The 21873-nt window shown below is 39.6% G+C and overlaps 1 protein-coding gene across 9 annotated transcripts in view; it reads right to left on the reverse strand.

Moving 5' to 3' along the window:
• The window catches only part of tns1b (tensin 1b), a 226003-nt gene that overhangs the window by 114645 nt on the left and 89485 nt on the right, over positions 1–21873 (reverse strand). For all 9 annotated transcript variants that reach the window (XM_060876867.1, XM_060876857.1, XM_060876855.1 and 6 more), the window contains exon 2: positions 15239–15353. In XM_060876867.1, the coding sequence (XP_060732850.1) occupies positions 15239–15353 (115 nt within the window). The remainder of the gene's footprint in view (positions 1–15238; positions 15354–21873) is intronic.

The following is a 21873-nucleotide window of genomic DNA, read 5'->3' on the forward strand; positions in this document are numbered from 1 at the left end:
TCCAAAGACATGCATGGTAGGTTGATTGGCATCTCTGGAAAATTGTCCCTAGTGTGTGATTGCGTGAGTGAATGAGTGTGTGTGTGTGCCCTGCGATGGGTTGGCACTCCGTCCAGGGTGTATCCTGCCTTGATGCCCGATGACGCCTGAGATAGGCACAGGCTCCCCGTGACCCGAGGTAGTTCGGATAAGCGGTAGAAGATGAATGAATGAATGAATGAATATATATATATATATATATATATATATATATATATATATATATATATATATATATATATATATAAAACAGGAAAATGGAACCATTAAAAGTAATTTCTCAAATAAATGCTTTCTTTTATGTGTATTTTTTAAATTGTTTAAATCTTTCATTGAATCCGTCTCTACTTTGTGTAAATCTGTATTCATTACAGTGTCTGTAGTAACTCAACTGCTGCTCTACCAGCAGCAATGCAATTTTTCTGTAAAAAAAACTTTCTGTAAAGAGGCGTATATTGACGATGCATATTTAACGTATGTTTATAAAAGCTGTCTCCATTGTCAGTGCTGGGTAGCAAACGTGAATAAATAACTCAAAACAACAAAAAATAAATAAATGACCCATTCAAATGGGTTAACTGTTATTAAAAAAAAAAGCAATTAACACCTTTCAACCAATCAGATTCAAGAATTTAAAATCACTGTGGACTCTTATAATCCCACTAGGTGTCTTTATAACTGTGTTTTTACAGGAGGCTTCATATTGTTTTATGCTCTGTTTAGGATTTCCAGCCTTTCCTGGCTCTCTCACAGCACCTCTGTTTCTCGTTTTCAATGTTAAGTGAGGTGTAAAGTGCGGGAAGAGAATCTCTATTATCTGAATCCAGACAGGGCATTCATCCTATCTAAATAAGGCATGCTGCAATGTCCTGTGCCCAAAAGGCCTTTTATCTGATGCTCATCTGGTGTGGATTTAGCCAATGGAAAGGAAAGGACCAATGCATTGAGCGTGTCTTGTTCTAATTCTATACTAATAATACAAGAATTCTGAGATTTCTGAAAATGCATCTGTTGGAAAAGCTGGTTGAACATCGTGGCATATCAAAACATTGACATGGCTCAAGACAAAGTGATTTACGGAAAGAACAATGGGCAGGAGTGATTTTCTCAGCATGCTAAGAATGCTTAGTACCATCTGATCAGGATCAAAGTTGCAGTGTTTACAGTGGATGGCTGGGTCCAATAGTCTACTATTCTAATCAAACCACACATGGAATTCAATTCTCCTGGCCTGTGTTTAGTTCCTATACTCTCTTATACTGGCCTCTAGTGGCTCAATAAGGTGACTATATGGTAGAATAAAAAAAAATAAAAAAAAAAAAAGATTTTAACTCAACTTCAATAATTCTGAAATGTTATAATATTCTCTGTGTGGATGTGTCCTTAAATCATTTTGCATTATCCAAAAAAACAGCAGTTAATTAATCAAGTTAATGCTGATTTTTAATCCTGACTAATCATTCATCTTCACTAACCACTTGATCCTGGTCAGAGTTACACTGGACCTGGAGCCTATCCCTGGATGAGACTCCAGTCCAACTTGAAGCACCATGTACACACATTCAAACACTCCTTTACACCTAATGGGAAATTCATAATAGCCAATCCACCGACTGGAATGTTTTTAGGAAGTGGAAAGGAACTGGAGAACCTGAAGTAAACACTCAGTGAGAGTACATGAGAAACTCAGGATTGAAACTCTGGATCAAACTGCTAGATCCTGAAGCTGTGAGGCTGCTGCTAAGCTGCATTGTATCCCTAATATGTATCGAAATGAAAGGTGCAGCAGTGAAATTACAAAAAATAAGACATTAAAAAAAGGTTATTTAATTTGAGCAGTGGATGTAGCTAAAATATGTAGCACATTTTTTTGGAGAATATGAGCTCAAAAATAGGTAAGAATAGATGGAATGTAGTTAGTAGTTAAGATTTCCTACTGATGATTGGAAGGCTGTGACCTCAAATCCCACGACGGAATCTAAACAAAGACAAATTCTAGCTTAACTGTTTGGGACGAAATCATGAGATTATTGCAGTTTAATGTTTTTTTTGCACTTTTTTTTGCACTTTTTTTTTGCACTTTTGCACTTTAATGTGGCTTTGCATCTTGGGAATTCTCTGTTTCATCTATATCTAATGCCCGAGCAGAACAGAGGGGGGGAATGCACTTGTTAATTGAACGATGCATCTTACTGTGCAGGTGGCGCTATAGTTAGCCTTAGATTGTAAGCTTATTACAGAACTCAGAAATAAGTTTAAGTTTAGTCAACTATCAAAGTTGTGGAGAAAAAAGTGATCTGCCTATGATCCTAAACATTTGAGCTCATGGTTGAAGCTTGGTGGAGGAAATGTCATGGCCTGGACTTGCATGGCTGCGACTAGAACAGACTCACTAATATTTACTGACAACTAAATATTTACAGTGCAACTCATGATGGTAGCAGCAGAATGAATGATTAAGTCTACATCCTGTCTGAAAAGTTTGAAATGAACCTAACACACACACACACACACAAAACACCTTCCATGTGCATCTTGTATAAAATGTCACACTAATAAAAACATACTGGTTAATACAAAGCAGTAACAGATTCAACTGGTAAAACATGCCAATTTTCCAGTAAGGGTTATGGATACATTTGCAGTAGAGAGCAAGCATAATCCTAAGTGCTTTTGTGACCTGAGTCTATTCAGGCAAAACAGGAGGAAGATATAATTATTATAAATACATCTCAGGACAAGATCAGAATATCACAATGTTGAAACTAACAAAGTGAATTTCAAGTAACTGTACACAAGGGGGCAGTGTTAGTTTAGTTCATTATTGGAATCTGTGGTACTTTAGTCATTTTTTTTTTTTAATAAATTCCAGCAGTGACTGTGCATTTCCCTGGATATGTTACAGCTTACCTTGTTATATAATAGAAACAAAAAATCATTTAATGGATATAGATATGCATGATGGTAAATGTAGACATTATAAGCCACAATAAAGAGAATGAGTTTTTTTAATATTTAGTAATGCAAGTGATGGGAAGATTGCTGAAACAGAGGGCAGTGTAAGAAAGCTGATTTAGTTAATGATATTAAAGTCAGAGCAGAACATATCCATCAGCGGTAGGAGTCAATGATTGACAACATCAATCTTGCCTGCTCATTTCACTAATGCAATTCAAGGAGAGCAGCTGCAACTCCAGGACACACTAACAGGCTATGGGAAAAGGAGTTTAGGTTATGTAATGTGTTTGTGTGTATACAAGGGAGTGTGTATTAGTCAAGGGACTGGAACTGCATGATGTTGACATATTGGAATGGTGTGTGTGTGTGTGCGTATGCAATGTGTGTTTTACATGCAAGTGACATTCAATTATTCTTTCTGGAGGCACCTCATATCTCGCTTCATTTAGCCAAAGGTGACCTGCAGGGTTGTTTGCCTTTCTTACTTAATAAGGGATACGTGCAGCTCAGGCTTGCTGTTATCATTATTCAGTAAGGAAAGCAAACGGTCCTCCGGATCAAGCCAATAAAACTGCGTAACGGGTTATTTTTACACAGATGTGTCATCTCATAAGAAGTGTGCTGCTTATGACCTGCCTAGGCACAACACAACACAACACAACACAACACAACACAAGATGCACTGTTCATGGCAGGTCAGTAGATGACAGTAAAATGCAAACTGTGCTCTGCTTGTGTTCCAGAACATTACTGTGTAGTGAAGAAATTACACAGTGTGTACTGACATGCAACAGATTAACGCACACTTTACTTTCTAACACAATCAAACATACTGGACCCAGTATGTAACATACTTCCAGAGCCCAATTAGATGAGATTCTCTGCCATAGCGTTACAGACATGGGAACTTCTGTTACAACTATACAAACAGGATGCTCTCAGAAACTGAAAGCAAACTCACACATGTCCAAAACAATAACCATGCTAACTCCCTCTGGACACACAATAGACCCTTTTCCACAGCTGAACACACACTGGATCCTGTCCTATACCCAAACATACACAGGACCCTTACAGTACCTACCTCATCCAAACCTGCCCTAAACTCTTTCTCACAAACAAACACATGGCAATACCTGTCCTACTGTCTCACAAAAAAACACACAGCAGTACCTGTCCTACTGTCTCATAACCAAACACATGGCAGTATCTGTCCTACTGTCTCACAACCAAACACACAGCAGTACCTGTCCTACTGTCTCATAACCAAACACATGGTAGTATCTGTCCTACTGTCTCATAACCAAACACACAGCAGTACCTGTCCTACTGTCTCATAACCAAACACATGGCAGTATCTGTCCTACTGTCTCATAACCAAACACACAGCAGTACCTGTCCTACTGTCTCATAACCAAACACACAGCAGTTCCTGTCCTACTGTCTCATAACCAAACACACAGCAGTACCTGTCCTACTGTCTCATAACCAAACACACATCAGTACCTGTCCTACTCTGTCTCATAACCAAACACATGGCAGTACCTGTCCTACTGTCTCATAACCAAACACACATCAGTACCTGTCCTACTCTGTATCATAACCAAACACACATCAGTACCTGTCCTACTGTCTCATAACCAAACACACAGCAGTACCTGTCCTACTGTCTCATAACCAAACACAAGGCAGTACCTGTCCTACTGTCTCATAACCAAACACATGGCAGTACCTGTCCTACTGTCTCATAACCAAACACACATCAGTACCTGTCCTACTGTCTCATAACCAAACACAAAGCAGTACCTGTCCTACTGTCTCATAACCAAACACATGGCAGTACCTGTCCTACTGTCTCATAACCAAACACACAGCAGTACCTGTCCTACGGTCTCATAACCAAACACACAGCAGTACCTGTCCTGCTGTCTCATAACCAAACACACGGCAGTACCTGTCCTACTCTGTCTCATAAACAAACACATCAGTACCTGTCATACTCTGTCTCATAACCAAACACACAGCAGTAACTGTCCTACTGTCTCATAACCAAACACACGGCAGTACCTGTCCTACTGTCTCATAACCAAACACACAGCAGTACCTGTCCTACTGTCTCATAACCAAATACATGGCAGTACCTGTCCTACTGTCTCATAACCAAACACACAGCAGTTCCTGTCCTACTGTCTCATAACCAAACACACATCAGTACCTGTCCTACTTTCTCATAACCAAACACACATCAGTACCTGTCCTACTCTGTCTCATATCCAAACACATGGCAGTACCTGTCCTACTGTCTTATAACCAAACACACATCAGTACCTGTCCTACTCTGTATCATAACCAAACACACAGCAGTACCTGTCCTACTGTCAACCAAACACAAAGCAGTACCTGTCCTACTGTCTCATAACCAAACACATGGCAGTACCTGTCCTACTGTCTCATAACCAAACACACAGCAGTACCTGTCCTACTGTCTCATAACCAAACACACAGCAGTACCTGTCCTACTCTGTCTCATAACCAAACACACAGCAGTACCTGTCCTACTGTCTCATAACCAAACACACATCAGTACCTGTCCTACTCTGTATCATAACCAAACACACATCAGTACCTGTCCTACTGTCTCATAACCAAACACACAGCAGTACCTGTCCTACTGTCTCATAACCAAACACACAGCAGTACCTGTCCTACTGTCTCACAACCAAACACACCTCAGTACCTGTCCTACTGTGTCATAACTAAACACACAGCAGTACCCTGTCCTACTGTCTCATAACCAAACACATGGCAGTACCTGTCCTACTGTCTCATAACCAAACACACAGCAGTTCCTGTCCTACTGTCTCATAACCAAACACACAGCAGTACCTGTCCTACTGTCTCATAACCAAACACACATCAGTACCTGTCCTACTCTGTCTCATAACCAAACACATGGCAGTACCTGTCCTACTGTCTCATAACCAAACACACATCAGTACCTGTCCTACTCTGTATCATAACCAAACACACAGCAGTACCTGTCCTACTGTCAACCAAACACAAAGCAGTACCTGTCCTACTGTCTCATAACCAAACACATGGCAGTACCTGTCCTACTGTCTCATAACCAAACACACAGCAGTACCTGTCCTACTGTCTCATAACCAAACACACAGCAGTACCTGTCCTACTGTCTCATAACCAAACACAAAGCAGTACCTGTCCTACTGTCTCATAACCAAACACATGGCAGTACCTGTCCTACTGTCTCATAACCAAACACACGGCAGTACCTGTCCTACTCTGTCTCATAAACAAACACATCAGTACCTGTCCTACTCTGTCTCATAACCAAACACACAGCAGTACCTGTCCTACTGTCTCATAACCAAACTCACAGCAGTTCCTGTCCTACTGTCTCATAACCAAACACACAGCAGTACCTGTCCTACTGTCTCATAACCAAACACACAGCAGTACCTGTCCTATTCTGTCTCATAACCAAACACACAGCAGTACCTGTCCTACTGTCTCATAACCAAACACACAGCAGTACCTGTCCTACTGTCTCATAACCAAACACACGGCAATACCTGTCCTACTCTGTCTCATAACCAAACACACGGCAATACCTGTCCTACTCTGTCTCATAACCAAACACACAGCAGTAACTGTTCTACTGTCTCATAACCAAAAACACGGCAGTACCTGTCCTACTGTCTCATAACCAAACACACAGCAGTACCTGTCCTACTGTCTCATAACCAAACACACGGCAGTACCTGTCCTACTCTGTCTCATAACCAAACACACATCAGTACCTGTCCTATTCTGTCTCATAACCAAACACACAGCAGTAACTGTCCTACTGTCTCATAACCAAACACATGGCAGCACCTGTCCTACTGTCTCATAACCAAACACACAGCAGTACCTGTCCTACTCTGTCTCATAACCAAACACACAGCAGCACCTGTCCTACTGTCTCATAACCAAACACACATCAGTACCTGTCCTACTGTCTCACAACCAAACACACCTCAGTACCTGTCCTACTGTGTCATAACCAAACACACAGCAGTAACCTGTCCTACTGTCTCATAACCAAACACATGGCAGTACCTGTCCTACTGTCTCATAACCAAACACACAGCAGTACCTGTCCTACTGTTTCATAACCAAACACACGGCAGTACCTGTCCTACTGTCTCATAACCAAACACACAGCAGTACCTGTTCTACAGCCAAACACACAACAGTCTCTCTTCCACAGCCAAACACAGACTGTGTCTGACTGCCAGAGTCTCCAGAATCTCAGTTACAACCATACACACACATGATCCTCTCCAAACCTGAAAACAAACTAAAATCTCTCGAGTCTCCCATTGCTAAACACATACTGGGTTTTATTCCATATCCAAACTTCCACCATACTCTCTTTCACAGCTGAACACACACACAAAAAAAAAACTTTTCTACAGCCAAAGTCACAGCAGACCCTCTCCAATGATAAACACAACCATTTATCATCTCCTCTCCCACTGCTGAACACACAACAGACTCTCTTGCACAACCAAAAACACGACAGACCCCTACTTAAAAATCTTATGTCACACTAGACTCTTGAACATAACTAAACACACCCTGGAACTTTTCCTACAGCCAAAACAAGCAGAGAAATGTCACATTAATTTAACACACACACTCTGGACTCAATCCTAAAAATGATTCAATCACTCATGGGATAGAGGTCCAGATACAGCCCCAGCAAAATATCTCATTGGATTGAAGTAAGCAGTTAAAAAACAGACTGAAGATCAGAAACACCTACATATAGCAGATTCTTTGGTGTGGCTTGTTGCAGCCAATCACATCGCAGGTGTCAATTATCCCCCTGATGGCAGCTCATCGAGAAAAGTGTTCACAGACTTTAACAGATATCTTTTCATTTGTATACGTTTATTATCCGAATCAAATTCAAAACAGCCATCTCATCTGTTCAAAATATGTGATGCTAGTCAAAAGTGGTAACGTGAAACACTATTGAGAATATTATTCATAGCCTTGAGCTAATCACCAATAGTTATGCAATTAAGGTCAACTATTGTAAGCAGTTTATCCAAACCTGCTGCAGCACAGAATACACAAACTACATATCCAAACATACACTGGTCTCTCTGCATGTTAGATTATGTCAGTCAGTTATTGTGATGGAACATAGCAAGATATCCTGGCAACGCCACAGAGGGCATACAGGTGACGGAAAAAACAATGAAGCTGCACGTGATATTGAAATGTTTGTAAACAGAGTCTCGGTGAACTTGAGCAGGGGCACCAACAGAGGTCAGATTGTGTCAGAGACAGAATGAGTCAAGTGGTTGTTAGTAAAGGCCATGGCCTTTTCATTTAACACTCTTTACAATTTCATTATTTCTTTAGATGTGCTCAGTAGTGTGCTGAAGAATTTATCCTGCATAGTCATGAACAGTGAGTTGCCTTCTATCCCGACCTACTGAATCCTTCCTCCTTCACAATAACCAGAACGAGCCACCATTGTTCACTTTGTGTTCTCTATAAAGAGGGCCTGTCTCATAAATCGGGTTAATCCAGACAGTAGCCGGCTCAGACACAGAAACACAGCGGTGTGTGTGTGTGTGTGTGTGTGTGTGTTTTGTGGGTGATGCGAGTGTTAACCAATGCTCCAGACCCGTAGCACATAAGCTTCTGGCATGTCATGATAATTTTTAACCTGATGCCTGCTTGAGCATTCCATTGGATGCTCAAAGATAGAGATGACAGAGAGACATAAGACCGGTGATGACAGCTAACTAAAACCATCTTTGATGCTGCTCCAACTTCAGAGAGCTTCCAGTCTCAGTTCAGTATACTTCAAGCTGTTTTAATGGCATGACAAACAGTATTATATTCATATTGCCCAAAGTATACAAATCTCTCTCTCTCTCTCTCTCTCTCTCTCTCTCTCTCTCTCTCTCTCTCTCTGTCTCTCTCTCTGTTTTCAAACTTTCAAGACTTGAATGTCTTGATCCCAGCCCCTGAATCATTTATCAGGCTCAACTATATTAAAACAATATGCTTTTAACCTAGTTAATCAGTATCATAACGTATTTATTGATGGAGACTTCAAAGCAGTTCTGTAAGTCACTCTGGATAAAAGCATCTGCCACATGCCATAAACCTAAATGTAAACGATTTTCAGACCCAGCACTCTGATCTCGTACATTATATTAATCTAAGTACCATCATAATCTTCTAACAAATCTTCATCTGGGGGGCATGGTGGCTTAGTGGTTAGCACGTTCGCACCTCCATGGTTGGGGGTTGGATTCCCGCCTCCGCCTTGTGTATGTGGAGTTTGCATGTTCTCCCCGTGCCTCGGGGGTTTCCTCCGGGTACTCCGGTTTCCTCCCCCGGTCCAAAGACATGCATGGTAGGTTGATTGGCATCTCTGGAAAAATGTGATTTGTGAACCCATCGCAGGGCACACACAGACTCTCATTCACTTATGCAATCACACACTACGGACAATTTTCCAGAGATGCCAATCAACCTACCATGCATGTCTTTGGACCAGGGGAGGAAACCGGAGTACCCGGAGGAAACCCCCGAGGCATGCAACATGCAAACTCCACACACACAAGGCGGAGGCGGGAATCGAACCACCAACCCTGGAGGTGTGAGGCGAACGTGCTAGCCACTAAGCCACCGTGCCCCGCTTTGTATAATATATTAAAGCTAATTAAGTATAAAATTAAAATGTCGAAAATAAAGCAACAATTTCAGGTTCTGGAGCTACGGTAAATGAGTCATGGGATAGAGGTCCAGATACAGCCCCAGCAAAATCTCATTGGATTGAAGCAAGCAGGAAAAAAACAAGCTGAAGATCACAATGACTTGTTAGAGGGATTTTAAAGAGAGACAGTGTTCTAATTGTGAGGCTTATTGTATTAGAAAATTGTATTATACTGGAACAGAGACAGAAATAGCAGACAGGAGACTGGACACAATGTCTCAAGTCGCAAGGTCACAAGTCAGCTGTCCTCATATGAAAGAGGGGGGGAGAGACAGGCAGAGAGAGAGACAGACAGATAGTCAGAGACAGGGAGACTAGAGTAATTTGATATGAGTTTGTGTTTTAATAATCGTCTTATGATCAATGTTGATTTAAACACAGGAAAAGGGATATCTTATACAAGAGAATGCAATAAATGATGTGCAAAAGAGATTAATGATAGGAGAGCGATAAGCTGATAAATTAGTTTTATATATGTTTTCTTTATAAGAATATAAAGAATTGATCATGTGCAGCTTTATTGATAATTGCTTCATATTCAATTTATCCTTGTTAAAGTAAACACCAGAGGTTATCATGGGAATGTTGCAGGAATACATCATAGATGGGATGATCTTGCATCACAGGGCACTATATTGAAAGGGACAATCAACCAATGTTTTTTGGGACATGGAAGGAAAATGGAGAACCCTGAGGAAGGCTACTCAATACCAAAAGAGCATGAAAAGTTCCACACAACTTCAGACAGTAACCAAAGCTCCGGATTGAACCATAGTACCTGGAGCTGTCAGGAGTCAACTCTACCCAAGCACGACCATAACATCGATGATTGGAATGGATTTATATCCTTCTGCTGTTAACCCATCTATTAATTTTCCTGAAGTGACATTTAATCTAAGTTAATGCAACATCATTAATTGCAAATGACACTAAGAACTGCTGAGTTTTTCAAAAACAGAATCTCCATGCTGGCCATTAGCCAAACTGGATTCACTTACTAACCAGGAATCATAAAGTGATCAATCATCACTAAACACAATAAATATAAAGACCTAAAAGCACCTGGAATGAATCCAGTGATTTTTAGCACCAAAACAACTCTAAAACTGATGAAAGTCGATGAGCTTTCAGGATTTAGTCCGTAGCTATTTTTTTATATCACCAGCTGTCTTTTTTATTTGCAGATGAAGCACAGTGTCTAGTAATTTAAGCACTTTATGATCCTTTGTTGTGTGGTTTATCTTTACAAAGCCCAAGACTGAATCCAAACAATGTGGATAAGATATATTCTGTTCAAATTCATACTTTTTTCCTTTTCTCTGGGAACCGGTAAAACAAATTAAGAGCAAAGAGCAAATAATAGTACTTTTTGTACAAGCAGAGCCTTTAATCAAGACTTGTAAAGGAATACTTAACATTTCCCTCTACACATAGTGCTGCAATCTAAGCTTTTTAATTAAAGAGAGTGTTGTTCATAAAAAAAAAAAAAAAAAAAAAAGCACACCCACAGGCCGGAAAAGCCCCATAACCTTTTGACTTATTACCATTTCCCCTGGTACATGTAGTGGAGAGCCAGTGAGAGGTTTGAGCATGATGGAGCTGTCTTCCATATCGACCATGATTGATTATGTTGTGGTTAAAACGCTAACAATATTTAAGAGCAGCTGCTAACCATCTCTAACTTAGAGATGCACCAATACCAGGCAAATCAGCTTCAGTCTCCAGAGACGTGTGACAGTGACAGATGTGATGTCACTAAAAAAAATCATTACCTTCCTTTAAACAATTAGTCTAATGGCATGGAGTAAGACGGACACACACTTTAGTCACATATAGAAACGGATTTTAGATTTTACTTGTATCTTGACCTTGAATGATTTCAGATTTGTCTAAACTCATCATTTGGTTATTATGTTTTAAACCATTATTAAAATCAAGCTGAAAAGCATCTATATTACTTTACGTGTTTGTTGCTCCATCCTGTAATCTTGCATAAAATGTTAGATATCTAGAAGTCTATAGTAATAATTTCTCTGGTTTGTTATTTTCTATTGTACCACAGTGCATTTGGAATCTCTAATCTGATTGGTCAGATGGTATAGAAGCATGATACGGAGACTCATTATAGCCACAACGCAAATCTTCTTTATTTTCTTTTGTTAGCACCAACATACACAGAGACTCAGAGGGTATATGGTTCACAAATTTAATTTAAATAACGGTGTTGTTGATGTGAAGTTTTCTGTAAGAAGATGTTTATTTAGCATTTTCAGAAGGAGCCGTCAATGCGTTTTAGCTGTCAGGGGTAAAGCTGCAACTTAAAGATTTTTACATGAGACTTTTAAGGGAAAAGAGCACGGTGCGAGAAAATAGTCATATCAGTAGTTATAGCTGAAGATAAGTGAAGTATCTCTTTTTGATAATATTTCACAACATAAAAAATATAAAACCATAAAACATTCTATAAATGTTAGTAGTTGCAATACATCAATTTAGGATGTAATAATATTCTAAAAATCAGGTAAATTCACTGTATTAATAATAACACTTTGTATTAATATAACAAGTGGAGCCACATCACATCACCCTTTAATATCCATAATATCTTGTATCGGTGGGCACGGTGGCTTCATGGTTAGCACGTTCGCCTCACACCTCCAGGGTCGGGGTTCGATTCCTGCCTCCACCTTATGTGTGTGGAGTTTGCATGTTCTCCCCGTGCCTCGGGGGTTTCCTCCGGGTACTCCGGTTTCCTCCCCCGGTCCAAAGACATGCATGGTAGGTTGATTGGCATCTCTGGAAAAATTGTCCCTAGTGTGTGAGTGAATGAGAGTGTGTGTGTGCCCTGCAATGGGTTGGCACTCCATCCAGGGTGTATCCTGCCTTGATGCCCGATGACGCCTGAGATAGGCACAGGCTCCCCGTGACCCGAGGTAGTTCAGATAGGCGGTAGAAGATGAATGAATGAATATCTTGTATCTAGTGAAATTTATCTATTACATGTTTTAAGATTGTAATAGATGAACTATATGTAAAGTAACAATAAAAAGCCAATTTCTAGGCACATTTTTCTATTTGTAAGCTTTATCTTTTAAAAATATACTTAAAAATATATAGGAAATGCCTAGACATAGGCTTAATAATCCTGTATTTGTTTTATTGTAATCTTTTAATAAGAAATAGTAGATCATTATTGACTATATTCAAGATTTTTTAAGCATTTTAGGCAGTTGCCTTATTGCTTTTTTTTATTTTCCTTTAACAGCATAACAGCATTGACAAATGTTCATGCTTGACTCATCATGAGCATACAAACTGACTTAAATGTGTGACAAATGATTTGAGATCTGACTCATAGATCTATAAGATTTCAAGATAAGATAAATTATAGATCTATCTGAGTCAGATCTCAAATATCTCTCTGTCTATGCCATATCTCATAGTCCCATTAATTATCTCATATGGTGCGTTGTATGTAGATTTTATTTAGGTGATAAAATTAAGGTGATAGCCACTAATCTGGCAGAGCTGGAGTATCAGTCAGATTAAAAGTTTAAAACAAGCTAGAAAGTTCTCTGATCTGTTTGACATATCTCTTTCGGGTGAGACGTCCATGATAAGAAGATGTTAAAGTTAGATACAATGGTGACAATGCTTGATGGTTCTCATGTCTCTACAGTGCCTTTGTTTTTGTTACCTCTGGCACAGTCTTTTGTGTCCGTTGCACAACAATACTGTTTCTCTTGGCACAGCCCAAACCTTCGTAAGGCCAGATTAAATATCTGTGACAAGCAGATACAGAGATAAAAACAGGCAAGATTTCACAGATTTCATATTTCGCTTGCAAGTAAGTGGGATGTTTGTACAGGCACCTCTGGCTGAATTGGTTGGTCCACTCAGTGCCTTCCTTCCTGAGGAAAATATTTTTTTATAAAGTTTTTTTCCTCAGTGAGATGAGGTGACACTTTTGGAAAGCTGTGTGCATGATATGCAACTCAGGCCAAGTTGGAAGAGATAACAGATAGTCTCTCGCCTTGCTATCTCTTTTCTTTTTTTCAGTACCAGGCCAAATACACACAACAGACATACTGTATCAGGTTCTCCAGACATTTCCAACGACAGGACCTCTGTGTGTGTGTGTGTGTGTGTGTGTGTGTGTGTGTGTCTTTACTCTCATGAGTTTAACCCTGACCACAATAACCTGGCCAGCCATTGTACTGTGCACATACATAGGACATCTACCTAAATTGGCTGCCAATAAAAAAAGCTTCATAAAAAGTCTATATTAAAACGGAGTTTTAGCATAAGTGAGAGAGTACACAAAAATGTTAACTGAATTACCGTTACTCTAAAGTGTGCTAATGTAGGCACAAGGTACTAAATCAAGGTCAGGACGTGGTTTCAATGTGACTTAAGTTAAATGTCAGAGTCATGCGTAACTGGGACATGTCTCTAGTGAATTTTAAAGTTTGACCATGCAGTGTTATGAAATACAGCGGCCTTTAAACGGCCGGGATATAAAGGCCTGCTCTGATTCTCAGAGCTCATTAATCTAAGACAGAGGTTTTCCTGGTCTCCCTTTGCCTTGCACATATGTTTGGCATACAGATATACAGATACAGCTACAGTGATTGATACAGTCACTTTATTTAGTCATAATAAGTAAAATCTTACTGTTTTTTTTATATAAAAGGCAGATTAATCAAAAAGCATCCTTTGTTTTTTTTTTTAAGTAATCCTACTTCTAATATAGGCACGGATATCGATGTTGGTTGTAGTCAATAAATTTGTCACAATTATTTAAGTTTTTGTGATCACTAAATATGCTTTTCGTTTCCACTGGAGTTCCAGGAGAGTCTGGACAAAGATGAAATGTAATAAGACCACTATATTGCAATAAAGTCCAATTGTCACATTTCAGAGCTCAAAGCCAAATAGCCCCAAACAACAAGCTTTTGACTGCCCTTCCATTCGATCAGATATAACGTATATGTGTGAAATATGTATGCAAAGGCATTTGCTTTAGGGAGTGTAAAATGCATAGAAAACAGTGTTTGGGGTCTCTATAATACATATTTTACGAATTTTATTTTTAGGTTCTATTTTTAATGAGCAGAGCAGGTATTTTTTTATTTTCTACTAATCTAAACCTTGTGTAGGAGCATACGATTCCTCTGCTGTTTCTGCCTACTGTCTCAACTCAAATGGACAATCTCCTTGAGAAAATCTTGAGACCACACATTCCTCCTGGGATTTAATCAGGTTAATGATCAAATCTGTTCCGTAGAGGCTTCTCAGCAGTGCTGGAAGCCAGCATAATTGCCCCTTTCCTCTAATCTCTACGCCAACCCAGTAATTCCTGACCTTCTTCTATTACCACTCATCAAGAGCTCAAATGACCCCTCACCCACACCCTCATCCAGGACTGACCTCTACAGATGAGTCCCTCCTTGTTGAGTGTCTGCTTGCACACGCCACAGTGCTTGTTCTTCTTAAAAGTCTTCACCCGGAATGTGTGGGAGTGAACGGCCTCAAAATCCTCTGGCTATAAAGAGAAACACAAAAGAAGTTGCTGTATAAATACAATGCAGTACAATACAATATAAGCAATATGCATCAAACGGAATAGGAATGCATAAAGATTAAAGTATCAGTTGTAAATATCAGATGTTTGAAATGTCCATGTGTAACAGCTGTTTTAAATATCCCTTCGAAACGATCACTCCCAGTTTAAGTACCCAACATGGGGTAATAGGCACGAATGCTTTCCCTTTCATCATTCAACAAGGCTGAAGCAGAATTCCTGGAACCCATTTATCCAGAGTCGGTCATTTCCATGTAATGTACCTAAATACCATATGACAGCTCTGACAGAATTAGCATGTCATGCATGCTAAGCCTTGAAAATGCTAAAGTAGTACAGAGGAGCATTATCATATAACAGCATTACCATATTATCAATTTAGATGTCATTATGTTAAGTAATTGGTCAATGAGGACTTAATGACTAATTAGTTTACATAATGACATCTAAATTGATGAAATGGTACCAGATTAATATCGTTATGTGATAGTGCTCCTCTGCACTACTAATCGACTGATTGCACCATGTTTTCTTACTGACACACACCCATCTCAGGAAATACAGTTTCCCATTCCCAACTTTATGGTGGCTTTCATATGTGTTCCGTGTAGATTTCGGATTTTTTTTTCTTCCCATCCCCGTTCGTACGTGGGAGACCGTAAAAGGGACCTCAGCCTTTATCTTGTATTTTTTTGTTATTCCAACATGATTGCACCATAAATCTGTGGTCACATCAACAAGATCTTCAACCAGGAAAAAAAAAATGATAACTTTGAACAGAACATGGGGAAAAACATCATGTGATGCGTAAGCCATGAATGTAGATTTTGATCTGATACCATATACCAAGCCTGTATGAAAGGACCTCCTGTCAAGGGTCTTTGTGTGTGGGGTTTCTCATACACAGAGACATTCTCTCAGCTGCTTTGTCTTATCTGAATTTGTCATGTTTTCTGGTCAGTGTAGGCACTGAGGAAATGAAAAATATACTTTCCCCATTTGTGTCCAATTCATTCCCCTGACTGTGGTCCATGGTGACTCAGACATGGTGACACCACTTCCTCTGAGTATTTGCTCAGATGTTTTCCATTTTAAGTTTGGCCTTGTGTATAAATTATCTGCCCAGGCTCTAAAACTACACCGCTGGCTTGCACAGAAAACAAAAAGAACATAGTAACACAAAGACAAAGAACATTATAGACGATTGTGTGTCTGGCAACTTCATTCATTCATTCATCTTCTACCGCTTATCCGAACTACCTCGGGTCACGGGGAGCCTGTGCCTATCTCAGGCGTTATCGGGCATCAAGGCAGGATACACCCTGGACGGAGTGCCAACCCATCGCAGGGCACACACACACACTGTCTGGCAACTTATGAAAGCAAATTGAAGTGAATTGGAAACTTCTAGAACTGGCTGACAAAAAGAAGACCTAGCTCTGTATCAGAGTGCAATTACTTTGCCTGACATCCAGATGTCCATCATCATTATAATCCTCATCATCACCACAACCAGCATTCACCTCATCATTGTCAAAGTCATATCACCGATTAGACAATATACATAAAGCAGCAGTGTTGTTAAATTTTGTTAAATGTCCTTATAATTCCTGTAGGCAAGGGCTTTAGGTGGCATGCTAGACAAGGTTGCAACATGTTTGAGTTGGACACAGATAGCCTGGGCACACAGCTTGGAAAAGGCCAGGGTTTTTCTCAGACATACTAAAAGGAGACCTGGCACTTCACTGCAGCTAATGATCTGCTCATCACAGCATGTGGAAACTCCAGCTCAGCATGCAGCAAGTCTGAGATGTCTGCCCGCATATAGGCCAAAAACACTTCAACAGAACCTAATTCTTGTATATGTGTGTGTGTGTGTGTGTGTGTGTGTGTGTGTGTGTGTGTGTGTGTGTGTGTGTGTGTGTGTGTGTGTGTGTGTGTGTGTGATTACTGTACAGCCCATTGTAAGTACACCTGCAGGTTAATAGACCAAGACATGGCTTTGTTGAGCAGGAAATCTCAGGGTCTGGTTTTCACAAGAGTATGACTTCATTCCACAGGTACCCTCATACAAACAAAAACTGCACTCCCAGCACCAAGTTCCAGTGGTACCGTTCATGTAATTAAGTTTGTGACATAATCCTTTCAACTCTGAAGACCCACTGGCAGACCCAGACATACACCCCTCACAAAGTCATTACTATTTTCCAACAACAGACAGACTGAGGTCAATATTAGAGCTCTAACTCTATCAAACTCCAGAGACATAGATTGCAGGGAAAAAATAAAACAAGGAACAACAACATTAGTAGCACAAACCGATGCAGATCTAGGACAAGCTACACATAAAAAATTAATTACTTTGAAAAACATGCTCTATTTCTAAAGTCAGAACATAAAAAGGGAGACAAAAAAACAAGTATGTGTTGTTTATTAGTGTCTTTAATAACAGTGCATCTGTTTCATATCTGCTAGTTTCCCAAGTTCCTTGTCCTAGTTTTTTGTGGAATTAAACCCAAAATCAAAACCCAGGTGAGACAGATAAATGTGGTGATTAATAACCGAAGAGCTGAAACCGGGAAGAACAAGAAAGTGTTATGAGATAACTATTTATAGCTCAGTGCAATTAAATATAATAATCATCATTTTCAGCTAGAAAAATCTGACAGATAAACGGAGATTTTAACAGTAATATTTTTAATTATTTAGTTGGTTTACTGGTTGAATGTTTAAATGATTGGTGCACTCTCTTTTCTTAGAGAATAGAATATGATGGGATATTTCTAATCCATATTTCCATTCTATTTCATATACGTTTTGCATGCTGTAAATAAGTCAAGTAGGTGAGACATTTTAGTGTTATAGGGTGAATGTGTTTAATAGGCAAAGAAGGCTTTATTGTCATTAAAGGATGACATAGTGTTAGAAACAATATATAGTAAGTAGTATAAGAATCTTACACAGTTCTGAACACAATGATTGACAGTGACAGAAAGGAAGTAAATACAGTATTTGTGTACAATAAACTATATGTTAAACATTAAAGCTTGAACACTAATGAATGAATGAATATTATGATTATGTAAACTGACAAATTTCATTCAACTAGGAATCTGTTTCAACTCTGTTTAGCCAAAGACTCAGAGTAAGAAAAGAGAGAAAGAGAGAGAAAGATAGTCATCTCTACTCCTCACCTGAATACAGCATTGTATGTGACTTTGACAGCTTTGTGTCATTACTGACTCCCTTTCACCAAGTACTGAGTACTCTAATCTGATTAGCCTGATATCAATAGCCTAAAGAAATTAATGCAGCTCCGCTGAGCTGAACGCCGAAGATACAGCATCAATTTTACTGATTACGCTACTGGACATTCTATAAATCTCTGCACGTCACCTGTCGATGTGTGGGTGAGCATTTGCTATTGGAAAAGGAGAAACAAGGGGAGCATAAATAAGAATTAAATACCATCAGTGCAGTATGTAATCACAGACCTGTGCTGTATTAAAACTGCTGGCTGAAAACCTGATGTGTCAGGTGGCAGTTCTCCTGCAATTCGTCCTCCACTGTGTCTTTACTAAGCCCACCGTACATTCATAACCAGTCAGATTGAGACAGTCACCAGACACCAACCCGAGTTTAGGTTTCATACTCTGTCTGATTACAACAAAGATGCATTATGGGATTCGGTTACCTCAGTGTAAATATAAATATCGAAGGGGAACTCGTGCATGTCCCGTACAGAAAGGCAAGCATGTGTTGCATAAATTGTTGAGCCAAAGGTGAATTCCCCACTTTGAGGCCAAGTCTGGAACACATTTCATCTATTTACATGGTGACATGCACGACAGTCTGTAAAGCCGCCCCAGAACCACCTACAGGGACAGTTTACACAGTTGGCATGGAATACTCATCTTCAAAGACTAAGATTATTCCAGTCATGCAGAAATATGAGATTCAGTGTACTCTCTAACTTTTAATCCATGAGCTTCAGAATAATGATGAACACTTTTTCACTTCCATTATTAGCACATGCAGCAGGATCCTAACACTATATACAGTATGTGATTTTTATTCCACATATTTTCTTGCGTGCATCTGCTGTGAAGATGGAGAAAATAATATCTCTTAGTTTGTCTTGCATATTCTGTCTAAAACACAGGGGGTCCCTAAGAAACAGACCTTGTGTTCCCTCATTCACAGGAACACCACAGGCTGAACTAAATAGGACAAACACAGGCAGAAAAAAATAACTCTCTCAGAATGGAAGATTTCTTATTGAATTCAATGCAATTCTCACTAAATCCCAAACAATTATAATTTTAGAACAACACAAACATAACATGCTCCATTAGTTCTTAGATAGTGAAATTTTCATTTATCCTCATAAATACATATCATATAAGGATAATAGTGCAGTTGGCAGTCACATTTAATTGTTTCCAGTAACTAAGACAATGCAGGCATTTTTCCCGTTTGGATGTTACTGTAGAATAACGCAGCTTAAGGCTGAACTTGTAACTTGGCTAACCCCTGCTGTACAACTTCATGTGGAAGTGCTTCAATGCTCGATTTATTTCAGAGCACTGCCAGCCATTTTAAGGACCCTACAGCTTCCACATAAGCCAAGCCCCCAAAATAGTGCTCTTAGCAGCCCTTGTGACCCAGCAGAATGTATACACCATACACACAGCCCCACAGTAGGACACTAAGTCTCTGGGAATAGTGCTGGAATAGACCCATTCAGTTCCACCATCCACACAAAGCATCCCCTCACCCCAGTAAAAATCTGAAGTTGCTGGAGAGGGACAAGTGTCTGGTCAGATCCAACCATGTAAACCCACAACTAAAATCCCCCCCCAAAAAAAACAAAACACTGCAGTCTGTTGGGATGATACATAATACAATTCTTACGTAAACAGTAGACAATAATTTACCAGAAAAGATCCTGTCAACTGAAGAAAAGTCGAAATAGAAGAAGAAGAACTTTCCTGGTAAGTGTGCATCCTTGGAATGACACAAAGCTCATTATCATTAAAGGTGTACTGGTAATGTCTTAAAGTTTTTTCAGAGCAAACACTACCACAGCCTACAATATGTAAGAAGACTCTACATAAGATTCTATGTCTGTCTAGAAATGACTCCACACAAATTCAATTTGCATGAAGTTTCAGGAGTCCAAAGACCTTTAAGTTCTAACTCACAGTTCCACATATAAACATCCACTTGTCCATTCCACATATTTCTTGTCTGCCAACATCAGTAACACAAAATGCTATAGCTGGCAGTCAAATTTCCATTTTAGCAGTAAGAGTTTCGGGTACCAGTGATATTGTATGACTGCTAATGCCTGCATGTTCATGATCGGCAACTGTAAGTTCAGTTGTCAAGTTCAACATTAGAGAGACCATTCATTTATCTTTAGCTTTATCCTTTTAGAATTAGAAGCAATTTTGCAAAGCCAATCCAATGACTGGAATATTTTTGGGAAGTGGGAAGAAAACACACAGACACAGAGTTTAAAAAAGTTAAATTACTACTTTAATCTGGACACTAGTGTCTGGATGTCTGGAGAACATCTGATTAGTCAAATGTCAAGATCAAGCCAGCCACCATCCTACACTCTTGATATGATTTCAAGCTGGTTGAAATGTCACACTGCAGGATCAGAGATAAACCTGTCACAACACACTCACCTCCATTATGAATCAGATAGTGTGTTTCCAATCACTTACAACATAGATGCTGCATCGTGTCACCTACCAAATGGTGCTGGATCTAAAATGCTGTTATCATAAGGTAACAGTGATTCCAGACAGCAGTATGTATGTGACTAATTTAAAAAAAGCCAGAGCACAATGGCAGGCCATTTGATTATTTGTTCTGACCTCAAACAATCTGATACATTCTTTGATTTAATGCAAGTGTTATTCTCCTGGAAGTGAAAAAGGACAAGGAGACACATCCGGGAACAACAACATATATCCATCTTATGTGTCTAAGTGCGATTGCAGTGAGGCAAACATATGTCCCCTGTGCACATGCTTCCCTACTCCCCTCCCATTTCGCTAATGAAAACCTCACACACTAGTCTCTCAGTCCTACACCCCCCAACACACACACACACATACATACACACACACACTCACACACACACATATATAGGCTCACAATGAAGGCTGCACACTTTTACTCCATCCACCCAGCCCTTGCATTCAGACAAGCTGGGCCCTAAGCCAAGGACAGTGCGTGCATTTAGTGAGGGATATGATGTGGAGAGGAGAGGACTATGAGATCTCATACTGAGGAGAAATACTTGGAGAGTTGTGTACAGGTCTGAGAATTTGGAACATGTGTACAAACTAACACATTCAAATACATTGCTTATCAACAGGTTAATAAATCAGAGAAAACTGTCACTGTGTTCCATTTAATAAGCAGTGATGACTCATTAGAAAGAAAAAGCATGGCGAAAAAAAGA

Source organism: Tachysurus vachellii, chromosome 8 (genome assembly GCF_030014155.1).
Source record: "Tachysurus vachellii isolate PV-2020 chromosome 8, HZAU_Pvac_v1, whole genome shotgun sequence".
NCBI lineage: Eukaryota > Metazoa > Chordata > Actinopteri > Siluriformes > Bagridae > Tachysurus > Tachysurus vachellii.